This window comes from Castanea sativa, chromosome 11 (genome assembly GCF_040712315.1).
Source record: "Castanea sativa cultivar Marrone di Chiusa Pesio chromosome 11, ASM4071231v1".
In the NCBI taxonomy this organism is placed as follows: domain Eukaryota; kingdom Viridiplantae; phylum Streptophyta; class Magnoliopsida; order Fagales; family Fagaceae; genus Castanea; species Castanea sativa.
Genome location: NC_134023.1, coordinates 40780967 through 40794410, shown reverse-complemented (window position 1 = coordinate 40794410; position 13444 = coordinate 40780967). Strand labels below are relative to the sequence as shown.

Genomic DNA, 13444 nt, shown 5'->3' with positions numbered 1-13444 from the left:
GATTCATGCAAGGCTAGTAAGCATGTGATGTCCAATGGTGATCTCTTAGTTTGGTGAAGTTCGCTAATTAGGAAGCAATTTATAACTATGGTCAAGCATAATTTAATTACTTGACACCTTCTGATCGATGCTTTTAATGGAGATCAAAGTTTAAATCATTCCACCATCAACTATTGAATTATCAAAAAAAAAAAAAAAAACCAAAACAAAAACCTACAATAGTTGCATAGATTAAAATTTTAAGTACTACGTTTTGGGTGATGATTAATATTTTAAATTATTGTATTCTCATTCAAAGCAGGAAATTAGTACATGTAAATCACACATGCACGAGAGAGAGAGAGAGAGAGAGAGAGAGAGAGAGAGAGAGAGAGAGAGAGAGAGAGAGAGAGAGAGAGAGAGAGAGAGAGAGAGAGAGAGAGAGAGAGAGAGAGAGTTAATTTGTTATATTGTTTTAAGAGTTTTGACAAGCACCGCAAAACTTTTAGATTATTGCTTTCAAAAAAGACTTTGTTATTACCCGCTAATGCATTAAGAAGTGTAGACTTGCCACAACTAGAAGGACCTATTATAGCCAGAAGGTCCCCAGGCAGGACATAATTAGATAGACCCTGAAGGATCAATTTGGTGCCACTTCTTTGATTGGAAACAGTCACACACAGATCCTTCCATGTCAAGAAAACACCATCCTCCGGTTGAATTTGAACCACCTTCATGTTTAAAGCACCTCCTTGTTTTTGCTAGGTAGTCGATTAATGGTTTCCATTTCTAATATTGCAATATTGATTTCTAGGTTTGTGTTAGGTTGAAGGGTTGAGTGAATAAGAGAAGCCATGACCAGATTTAGAGTGAGATTGATTATTTATTATTTATGTGTGTGTATTCACAAAAACGCAGCTATAGTCACATTTTAAAACAATGGCCTACAGCTGCGTTTCCTTAAACGCGGCTAAAGCCTGTCTATAGCTATGTTTTATAAACGCGTCTATAGGCTTGGTATAAAAAACATTAAAAAAAAAAACCCTCACTTCCACACAAACTCAAATCACTCTAAACTCAAATCGCTCTTTATCACTCTCAATGCCACGCCATGCTTTGAGCCACACCGTTGTGCTCTGATCGATGCCGCCGAGAACCTTAATCTGAAGCCACCACCACCAAGAACCTCTCCATGCCGTCGAGCAGCTCGCACTCTCCACCACCCATTTCCCTTCTCCATCTCCACTCCACCAACCCATTCCTAGTTCAATTCTCAGAGCTCTCTCTCTCAGCTGCCATAACCATCATTCTCAAGCTGCCTAATCAAAAACTCGAGTTCCTAAAGCTCTCGTGGTCTACGTCATCCTCTACCATTGGTCAGAACTCTCTCTCATAATTTTTCTTGATTTGACCCTGTTTTTGGTTGCCGAGAAACTAAGTAAAAACTGGAAATTTTTTTGTATCTAGTGTTGAGATGACTGATGGAGGAGTGGATCGGGCTGTTGAATGTACTGCAAGTATCCAGGCCATGATCTCAGCATTTGAATGCATTCATGATGTAATCATTTAATGAATTTATACCCATGTTATCTTATTATAGAAGTGCTTCCGATTATTGCATTATGTTTCCTTGGAGACTAAAATTTTCTTTTTCTCAGGGTTGGGGTGTTGCATTACTTGTTGGGGTACCAAATAAAGATAATTCATCCAAGACTCATCCTATGAATTTTTTGAATGAGAGGACTCTTAAGGGTACCTTTTTTGGCAATTACCAGCCCCGCACTAATATTCCTTCTGTGGTAGAAAAGTACATGAATAAGGTAAGCTTATGTTTCTGTTATTGAACCATTGCATTGTTCTCCTTCATATACAGGTCTTTTATGAGCAATTGAAAATGGAGTAGGCAGAGTGCAACTTTCTTAGATTATTATGAAATAAACATACTTTGATTAAGTGCTATTTTGTATGATTATGGGTAATGGTTTGAGGGTGTGATTGTTACTTTTACATAACAAGCAAGGCCTAATTTAGTGTTTTACTTGGTCAATGACACCGTCAATTGATTTTGCAGGAGTTGAAATTGAATAAATTCGTTACTCACTCAGTCCCTTTCTCAAAGATCAACAAAGCATTTGACTACATGCTGAAGTTTATCCGAAGCATTATCCGCATGGATGCTAAAAATTTTTGCTAGCAATTCTGAATAAGATTTATGAACTTAATATGTAGAGAGAAGTAGTTTATGTTACTTGTTTGTGTTATCTTAACAAAAAATAAAATTTTTATTTACGTTCCTTTTGACTAATCTGTAATATTATTATTGGATGGATATCTTTATGTTGTTGTTGTTGCAACAGTATTTAAGTATATAGCATTTAAGTAATCTTGTTGTTGTTGTTGTTGGATGGATATCTTTGTATTTGGTTTTGAATGCTTGCACTATGGTTTTGTATTTGGGCAGGAATTTGTGATTTAGCTAGGAAAAAAAAACCTATAGCTGCGTTTCATAAAACGCAGCTATAGACAAAAACCCTATAGGAGGCTTTAGACGCATTTCTAAAACGCAGCTATAGGAGGCTTTAGCCGTGTTTCCAATATGTAGCCAAAACTGTACCTATAGCCGTGTTTGTAAAAACGCAGCCAAAACAAGTCTATAGCCGCATTTTTAAAACACAACTATAGGTCTCAGCCTATAGCCGCATTTAAGAAAAGCAACTGTAGACCTGTTGGACCTATAATCGCGGTGAATAGGCTGTGTGTGTAAACACAGCTATAGACCAAATGGGGCTATAGCCGCAATTTTAAAATGCGGCTATAGCCCTCTTTTTTGGTTTTTTTAGTATGACTAAAATTGTGGGTTCTTATTAATAAAATTGGTAAAATCTTTTGTCAACGAATAAGAAATCTAGGATTCGATTCCAATTTAAGTGTTCGGTGAAAACATGTTCCAATCTCACAACCCAATCTTCCTCCATGTACAACCCACTAGATTGGCACACCCAACCCATATTTTTTTGGTAAAACTTTTTTAACTGTTACATTCATTTTCTAATCAATAGGAACTTTTTATGTTTGACCAAGTTTTTACAACAAAACAAATAGAGCCTACATCAACTTTTCTGTAAATTTTTGAAAGATAGTTTAAGAACCTATTACATTACCAATCAAACCAGTCTTAGTTCTTTTGAAAAGAAAAGGCAGAACTTCAGATAGATTGTTTTCAAGTAGAATCCGTTGCGCTAAAAATCCTACACTACATGTGCATTTGCGTAGCAAACACGGCAGGCATTTTGCGTTTTTCGCTAGGTCCCGCGCACTATTCACGAACCCGCAAGTACGGAAAACACAGCAAGAAGCAATAAATCTAGGTCCCACGAGCACTATTCATAGTTTAAAAATTATTTTGCTACTGTGTTTTCAACAATAAATTTTCAGTTTTTAGCAATAAATGGTATCCAAACAGACCCTACATCATCTCTCCATGTTAGGGTGTAGAAGAAGGATTCACTATAACTTGTGTATTTTGCTTAGTAGGCAATAAAATGAAAGCCTTAACATAGGCTTGACCTTTTCATTAGCCTTGATGATGCCCAAACACATAAGTCAATAAAAGGCTATCATCCCTAGCAAGACAGCAAGATCACCCCACTTAGAGTAACCCATTTCAACTTGCCACGAATCTCTCAAAATTTCTTCTCCAGTGATGATGGGTGGTCCTCCAGCTTTGTTATTGGAATATACTTCTCCTTCAAACTCATTCTTAAACATTCCTTGGTAAGCATACTTGTGAAAAGCAGTCTCATGTAATGGGTATTTCTACAATGGTTTAGGTGGATCATTTGGCAATCTAAAGAAGCCACCAACTAATATCATTAGCCCTTGAATTCCAGCACCAGATATTATGCCCATTAGGTAATTGGGCACGATACTCGCAACAATCATCATTAGGCTTTCAACCAACATCATAAATGCAAATAGCACTAGAGCAAAGTACAAAAAATGTTCATGTCCTTTGAGTAGTTCAGGCAAGTAATAAGCTATTGCTCCAAGAATAACTGACACCAGTATCAAGTATGGCACTATAGAGAGTGTGTTGCTAATAACAAATGCAGCAGCACCATAATGCCCAATTAATCTTTCTCATTCAAATACCTAGGTTATGATTGGAGAAAGTTATCAATACTTATAATGCTAAAAAAAACATATGAGCAAATTTAGTTAAAGTACTAATATGTATAAATTCAACCAACACTTTTGGACGACAAAATAAGTTAAAATACCTTTATGTCCTCCACAAAAGAAGAAAATCCACCAATGGCCATGAACGTTAGGAATGAAGATATAAATGAAAGCAAATGCACCTCTAGCCTAAAACAACCAAAATTACAATGTTTATCAATTTTAACATCCTCACTATGAAATGACATTCAACACTTCAATTTGAGCACAAGAACAAAGTAGTTCCAATAAGAAACGAGCAAGATATGATTTTTTAATGGACTTTAATAGCTATTTCGAGAATTTTTAGGGAAAACCAAGATTTTCAACCCTTTTGCTTGCTCTTCACTCCCACCAACCACGAATTTATGCACCAAGCCCCCACATATGTTAACTTTGAATTAAATGCCTCCTCCCTCTAGAATTCTCTTCCCCTATTATAAAAAAGGGTGGAATGCTCATTCCAAAATCCCACTCCCCTACGTCTCTAAAGGAGAAAGAGTACTTGTCATACCATGGTCTTCCTAAAATTCGAGGTATTGAGTAAGTACCTCTTCTATATTTCCCCTCCAAACCCCTAGAATAATTCCCCTAGAATCTAAGAAGAAGTAAAGAAATAGCATTGTAAATCTAGTCTTCCTAAATCTTTGGAGTCCAATGTTATTTAAATGTTCCATTTTTAGGATTTGATGAGTTATCCCCCCTTTGTTCTCATTTTTCTTTTTGCTAGATTTGGTTGTAGGTTAATTTCTTTATATTTTAGTGTTAGGAAAAACATATTTTTTGTACTATTATGCTAGCTATTAGAATCTAAACGTGTTGGTTGTTTGAATATGCTTTAAATGTTCTTCATATGTTTGTATGATGTTCTTCACATGTTCATGCATAAAACCCTACTAGTTCTTAGGATGCTATGAATTCCAATTTAAAACATGTTTGTTATTTAATTCATATTACTTGGCACACACAAGTAGCATGATTTAAATTTCAATCCAAATAAAATGTTCACATGATAGACTTAGGGCTTTTTACTATGCACACACAATCACATGTAACTATTTTAATTCCAATCAAGATCACATGACATATTTATTTTCAATCTTGATGTGCAATTGATTTTGAAGACTTGTTCTTTATATGAACTAGTCGCAGACCCGCACAATGCGCGGGAAAATTTGATATGAATGTTTTTTATTGGATAATTATTGAATTAATATATTAGATTTTATATTTTTAAAAGTCACTATGTGTTATTTAAAATTATGTTTTAAATTAGAAGTTTTTTTTTTTTGTGGTATTGTAACAACTAACAAATTAAATATATTTTGTTGTTGGGTAATAGATATAGTGAGGTATGTATGAAAATACAATGCAATAATTTAAAAAATAAATTACAGTGTGAGAATTATTAGACCAAATTCTAACCATGTATACTTTGTTTATTACTATATAGATGTATGTGATTCAACACTTGTAGGTAATTTTTCTCCAAAACATAGATCTACGTCTCTTTCTTCCTCACAATTGAAACTAAATGAAAAAGTACATAAAGATAATTATGCGATAGATCATAATCAATAAATCATATATCATAAAATGGAAATATAAAATAAAATAAAATAAAATGCAAAAAACAAACTTTATTTCATCATATGAACATATAAACAATTTGATTACTTAGATTTTATAACTCTTCAAATTCATAAACCATATGATTACTTAGATTTTATAGTAAAATAAGACCAATCCATCCTACATGATATTGAAGTATAATAGTCTAGATATAATTATATAAAAATCACGTTTTGTTGATCTTGTTTCATAAACCAAAAATATCATCTATACATCTAATAAAATCTTTAAAGAGTAACATATGAGAATTCTTAATTTGAACAGCCGATTATATATATATATATATATAAGAGAGAGAGAGAGAGAGAGAGAGAGAGAGAGAGAGAGAGAGAGAGAGAGAGAGAGAGAGAGTGAGTGAGTGAGACATATGTAGATGGTGGGGTTTGAACCACAAACAAGGTACACCATAAAGAATGTTGCTAGGCTATCACTTGAACCTCCAAAAATTAATCTAAAAGGCTAGATGTAAGGATAATAGGAACTCCAAAAAAGAATTAATCAAGTTCCTTAAGTGTCTACACATAACAACATTTATAACATAATGATGTTATAGAGTAAACTATATTTTGTCTTATTCTCTTTTTGACTTTTTCCTTAAAGATGATTAACTAAACAAAGTAAAAGCTTACCAAGAAAGCTCAAATTAGCTAAAAATTTAATAGTTGAGATGCCTATTATTTGAAATAGAATCACCAAAATAAAAATCACAAACAGATTTGAGAAAGACACATAAGATTTTTAAAAGAAATTTTACCAAACACATGGGATGCAACAATAACAAAATTACTGCATTGAATACTTTTTGACACTCTACAAATAAGCACAAAAGATGTTGATTATCAATATGTTTCATATCAACGTCACGAGTTTCCACAATAATGATAGGCCAAATAAAACTGCATTAACAATTCTAAGTTAATTAACAATAACAAAAGTCAATATCATTGAAAATTTCGGAAAGCAAAACAACAAAATAACTTCAAAAAATGCAAGTATACCAAAAAGAAAGGAAAACGAAAAAAAAAAAAAAAATCATTTTTGATTGTGCATTTTGTTCACCTCAATCGTCTTCCTATCGTCGCCTTAACTTTGAAAGTTTTAGACAAAAACAAATGATGTCTTCTCAAAATGGTGAAAACTAAAGTATCATTGAAAAATATGGAGAACAATTAGTATTGTGCTAAATTTTTTTGTTGTAGATGATGGGTGATTGTATCTAGAATGTGTATTGGTATATATAACATTGTAAAACTTAAATAGATAATCAATGTATGAGTGAGAGAGAGATAAGGTTGTGAAAAACTGAAATTTTGGAAGATGAAACACTATAACGGTAGATAAACAAAAAGACACTTAATATCCACTAAAAAGATAATGAATTATTCAATTTTAACAATTACTTAAAATTAGAAAGAAGAAAATGAAAAGTTGGAATTAATTTGGGTAGCTAAATAGTTAAATATTTGTATCTAATGAATAATAATGTTTTTCCGTGATTGGTATTTGATTTTTGTATAAAATTTTAAAAAAAAAATCAAAAAAGGGAAAAATGATTTAAAAAGAAAAAGAAAAAGAGTATAATGTGGCTGATAATATGGTTCAACAAGAGCATAGCAACATTAAATGCTACATCTCAGCTTTTAGATATATATAGATGATGTGCATAACCATTGGCCACCATAGCCTAGAATACTAGTATCACCAGGCAAGGTGTGTGTCTAACCCCTTCTCACCTTACAACTTAGTCTCCAAACTTAAATTAAGGGTTCTTAGATTGTGTCAAGGACCAAGACCTCGTAATGTTATTTTCTATTTAATGTAAAGTTCAATTATTAAATGAAATAAATTTTTTTTTTGTTCTTTTTTTGTTTAAATAAAATAAATGACAACTCCATGTAAAACCCTCGATCTAGGAGAATATATAATCAGTCAAGCCACCACTTTAAGAGGCACCAACGTGACTCCACTCGAGGGCACAATCTCTCACACTGCACACACACTTATGCCATGTCAAAGACTCTTATGGATCATGGAAGAAGATTGGAACAATTTTCAAGGTTGTTGTAATTGGAGGACAAGTTTCATCACATGAAGGAAAAAAAAATGTGGTAGTTAATTACTGCAAATAATTACCTCCTCACTTATCTCAGGAAAAAAAAGCATAATAGGGTAGTTATAGGGTGGAAAAAACCATCATCCTTTGCCTATGAATAGAGGACTCATTCAACAAGAGAAAGGACTGCACACAACCCAAAGAACATATTAGAGCATAAATTAGAGCATTTTCAGAGATCATTAGTTTAGATTCTTAAGAAGCAATTTGTAATTAAGTAATCATCTAGACCTGTAAGAAAATCACCATCATATGCTTGTAAGTTAATGTTTCCTTATACATGTACTCTTATTTCAATCAAATATCCAACAGTTTGATGCAATTATAGTTGTTTGGGGTGATTTGATCTGATTAATCATCCATATCGAAGTAATTTGTGTCAAAAAGTTTGAATCCTTTGATTTCCTGAGATTTAACTTCAATCAAGATGATTTTTGGTAGTTTATCAATTGATATGATTTACTTTGAGTTCTTTAATTATGAGATGATGCACTTTAATCTTCTAGTCATTGTAACGTAATTCAGTAATTTAACTTAGTCATTTTAGAAGCTTGGTCACTTAGCATTTGAGGGTTCCTTTTCTTTGGATGGTACCCAGGTCCATTGATGACAAGGGATCTTGGGCCTCCAAGGGTAGATGGTTGGACTGGGTCCAATTCTCTGTGGCCTATTGGGGTCATTATATGAACTAGTTTGTGAGCTAGTCACATAGAGCTCCTCATGGCAAAAATGTGATTTCCTCATAAGCAATAGAATATCATTGTAAGTGTTTTAGTGTTGTAAAATAACTTATTACTCTTATAAAACGAGTAAAATAATTATTTATGATGTTCATAATGAGGAAGAGGTTAAAATAAAATATTTAGGGCTTATCTTTTATTGTGTGAAAATTTAAAAAGAGTTCCTTCAGCTGGTTCCACCATCATGTTGCAATGGTTCCTCCACCAGCGGTTCCTTAGACGTGGGATAGATGTTGTTGTGGTACCTCCACCAGCGGTTCCCAAGATGTGGGTTTGTGGTTTCCCGAGCATAATGTTGTGGTCCCCAGGGGTACTAGGTTTTTAATCCATGGAACCCAAAACATTGGTTCCTTGAACCATGGGGCCTTTCAATCTGGGAACCTGAAATGCTGGTTCCGTGGCCATAGGATCTTCCTCCATTTTTACTAGATTTTGGCATTTCCCTTTACCTTTGTAGGTCCTGCATAAGAATTATACAATATAAATATCCTTAAATAATTGTTAGTTCCTTAGGTTAGCATATACATTGTAAAACAAATACATATATGTAAATAATATTCACGAAAATGAGTCTGCCACGAGGATCCTGGCCCCAACTCTCACAAACTTAGTGCTTTGGCACAAAACTTGTGGGATTTGGAACTCAAGTCCAAGTAGCTTTGCTTGGACATTTCCTTCCAAGATAGTCAAGTGAGGAGGATTTTGTGGGAGAGAGTGATATTTGATGTGTGCATGTTTTTGTATATGTTTCTTTGGAGTCTAAGTGATATTTTGAAGGGTTTCAAGGATATGGGATGAAGTCCTCTTCCTTAGCTCTCTTATTTTATTCTTTCTTTCTCCCCTTTCCAGTGCTAAACTTTTAGAATTCTTAAAATTATCAGTTTGAATCTCTAGAACTCTCCACCTTTTCCCAAACTTAAAACTAACCCCTCTGGTATCCTTTGGTGTTCCTTTTATAGTGGACATGATCTGGTACCCCAGGTGAGGACATCCTTGGTCTACTGGGTAAAACTATGTCCTTTGACAGAAATTAAAAAGAGTGCATTAGGCAGAGGTTTAGCTTAATTTGGCAATTAAAACTTAAAAGGAGTATTTGGCTTTAGCTACAAATGGAAGATTCCTTCTTGGAAATGGGTGACAGCTTTGATTTGTGCTAAACACAAGAGCTTGTTCAGACCCTCCCCCCCCCCCCCCCCCAATTAAGAATTACAGCTAGATTGCTTTTACTCTAACTTAAACTAAAGACAGAACAAGAGTAAATAAGCGCAATGAACCGATAACACTACCCTAAGCCATATTCATCCATAATCAACAATAAAATGAAAGTTTAAAGAGTAGGTAAGAGAGATGCAAATACAAGGTAACACCAAGACGTGTTATCGAAGAGGAAATTGAAAAACTCGGCGAAAAACTTTTCCACAACCCTCCAAGTCGAAATTGATCCACTAGAGAATAAAGTTGGAGTACATGAATAACAAAAGACCCTTCAAGCCTAGTTTACACCAAGTACTTGAGCGCTCCAAGCTCCTGCTACTAAAAGACTTCTCGGAGTCTTCTCTTCTCTAGCTTTCTAGACCCCGCAATTCAGCCCAATTGCATCTACCTCTAAATGGCTCCTTTCAATGCTTCTTAATAGCACCAAAATCTCACTTAACACTCAGAATGGGTGTGGTAAGTGTTTAGGCTAACAACCTCTCAAGGATCTAGATATAGAGAGGTAGGAGTGTAAATGATTGTGGGTATAACAATCTCTAACTCTCAAGTGTATTTGCTAGGGTTTTCTCTCTGAAAAACACTATTTACAATTCGTGGGTAATGAGGGTATTTATAGTGTGGGTAAAGAATTTGGTAAAGTAACTTAACTTTTTGCCAAACAAAAATTTTCGCGACTACTTTGCGGGATGCCCCTTCTCGCAAAATACTCGCAAACTTGATAGCTTGGCATGACTCTTTAGCTTCTAGTCATATGCTTCACACATGGCCTTTTCACGGGTTGCTTCTCACGAGCTACTCGCGAATTGCACTGATTCATATTTTGTAGCTTGGTTCTTCGCCGATCTCTCACACTCATCCCTTAGAAATAAACCCACATACATACAAGGAAAATGATTGAAGAAATTACAATCAAATTTGGATGGAATTAAAGTCAACACAAGTTAGTTGGAAATCACAACTTTACAGTTGAACTCTTAGAATTCTTAGAATTATCAGTAGAATTATTAGTTTCAATCTCTAGAACTCTCCCCCGTTTCCCAAACTTTAAAACTAACCCCTCTATTATCCTTTGGGGTTCCTTTTATAGTGGACATTGTTTGGTACCCCAAGCAATGACGTCCTTGGTCTGCTAGGTAAAACCATGTCCTTTGACGGGAATCTGAAAGAATGCATTGGATAGAGGTTTAGCTTAATTTGACAATTATAACTAAAAATGAGTATTTGACTTTAGCTACAAATGAAAGATGCCTTCTTGAAAATGGGTGACAGCTTTGATTGAAAATGACAATTTTGAGGAAATTGTAGGGAGATGCCATGCACATGGAGGAACTAAGTTTTCTATTGGTTTATGCATTCAAGCAAATACATTAACCAGGGGAAAACTTTAGGATCCTCCTTTCATTAGAAATCACTCCCCTATGGACCAAACCACTTCTCCCTTACTACCAACTCCAGATCCCACGAGCTTGGACCATGGGTTACAAAGATGATATTTGGTTTTTCTGGATTTTTAGTGGCTTTTTTTGGGAATCTGAACATACACCTTGGCTTTCCCATGTATTAGCTAAGGTCTTATTCCCAAGGCTTTCTTCCCAAGGCTTTAAAAGAACACATCAAGGTCCTAGGGCCTTGATGTTGACTCTTCTTAGTTTGGCCTTTTCCTAGAAATGGCATAGATTCTTCTTTGCAATTGGTGAGCTTGGAAAGCTTCTAACCATCCTCCCCTCTGCTGCTTGTCCTTTGTGTTTACCGAGATCCCTCGGTCCCTACGTCAAGTACTAAACCTGAGGATACCACTCGTCCCTTTCACTTTTCTCTGCCTTTTGATTTTGATAAGACATCTAACGAATCTTTCCTTCTTTCAAAGATACCTGTGAGTGGCTTGTTCTTTCAAGGACCTACTTCCTAGGGATCTCGCTCGTGGCCCAAGTTTGGATCCTCTTCTTTTTTTTTCTTTTTTTTTCTTTTTTTTTTTAACTTTTTCTTTCTTTTTTCTTCTTTTTAGGCCTTTGGGCCTTCATGTTCCTTCTTAACTTCACAAGTTGGGCATTCTTTTGTCAAGGCCCATGGTCTTTCTTTGCTTTTCATGGAATGAGTTTTTTGTCAAATTTTGGTCCGCAACAGCATTTCTCATTATTGTGTTGTTAACTTGTGCATAATTCAAAAGTCTGATTAAATTAGTCATTTTTTAACCCTACGAACTGAGATAGTATTTTAAGCTAGTGTTGTTTTTTTTAGAACAATCTCAAGGTAACAACAGCAAAGTAAGAACCACCTTGAGAAACTAGGCAAGGTAATTAAGAGACCAAGATTAATTTAAAAATTAGTTTTGATCAAATAAGAGTGCTTTGCTCATCTTCTAGTTATCTAAAATAGCTTGCGACATTATTTTTTTGTGCTGCTAGAGCTTGCCTCTTCACGGGACATGTGGCAATTGGTAGCAAGTACTACTTGGGAGGTGCCAACCTAAGCCTGAGGGTCTATCTTGAATGTATGCTAGACGATGGGCCTTGCATTGCTTCTGTGTGAATAGCTTATGTGGTCGTGAACATAAGACTATATGATAATGTCAAAACTTCCTCACTGATTTCGTTTGTAGTTTTACTAGTTGTATGTTGTAAAGTTGTGATTCCCATCTAGCCTTTGTTGGCTTTAATTCCATGCCAAATTTGATTGTAATTTATTCAATCATTTCCCTGTATTTATGTGGGTTTATTTGTAAGGGATGAGTATGAGAGATTGATGAAGAACCAAGCTTCAAAAGAAGAATCAGTGCAGTTTGTGACTAGCTCAAGAGAAGCTCGTGAGTAAAGCAACCTACGAAAAGCCATGTGTGAAGCACGTGACTAGAAACTGAAGAGTCATGCTAGGTTGTCAAATTCACGAGTACTTCGCCAGAAAGGCCATCTCACGAGGTACCTGCGAAACTCTTTGTTTGGCAAAATGAAAAAGTGTTTTACCAAATTCTTTACCCACACTATATATACCCTCATTACACACAAAATATGAGTGTTTTTCAAAGGGAAAACCCTAGCAAAACACTTGAGAGTTAGAGATGGTTATACCCATAATCATCTACACATTTTCTCTTGGTTTTCCTCTACTCTTACCTCTCCATCTATACATCCTTAAGAGGTTCTTAGCCTAAACATCTCACCCACTCTAAGAGGGCGTTTGGATTGGCGTCCACGTCCACGTCTGAGTTTAGTTTTTTTTTTTTTTTTTTTTTTTCACGCGCGTCTATCACTATTCATTGGCCATGAACAGTGATTTTAGGCCAATGAACAGTAATTTTTGGCATGAACAGTATTTTTTACACATTTAAAAATTATTTTGCTACAGTGTTTTCAATTTTCAGTTTTCAACAATAAATTCTATCCAAACAGACCCTAAGTGTTAAGAGAAGTTTTGGTACCTTTGGGAAACATTGGAAGAACCCATTGACTGGCAGATGCAATCGGGCTGAATTGCGGGATCTAAAAAGCTAGTAAAGACAAGACTCCGAGAAGTCCGTTGGTAGCAGGAGCTTGGAAGGCTCAAGTACGTT

The 13444-nt window shown here is 35.0% G+C and overlaps 1 protein-coding gene and 1 pseudogene across 1 annotated transcript; one reads left to right on the top strand and one right to left on the bottom strand.

Annotated features, from left to right (window-relative positions):
* Positions 1-835, bottom strand: part of LOC142615883 (ABC transporter G family member 1-like) — a 61850-nt pseudogene extending 61015 nt beyond the window's left edge.
* A 207-nt stretch (positions 836-1042) lies between these two features.
* LOC142614886 (alcohol dehydrogenase class-P-like) lies at positions 1043-2259 on the top strand. The gene is made up of 4 exons (XM_075787531.1): positions 1043-1355; positions 1447-1537; positions 1638-1799; positions 2051-2259. The coding sequence occupies exons 2-4, from the start codon at positions 1454-1456 to the stop codon at positions 2171-2173; spliced, it is 369 nt and encodes a 122-aa protein (XP_075643646.1). The 5' UTR covers positions 1043-1355; positions 1447-1453; the 3' UTR covers positions 2174-2259.
* Positions 2260-13444: the final 11185 nt, after the last annotated feature.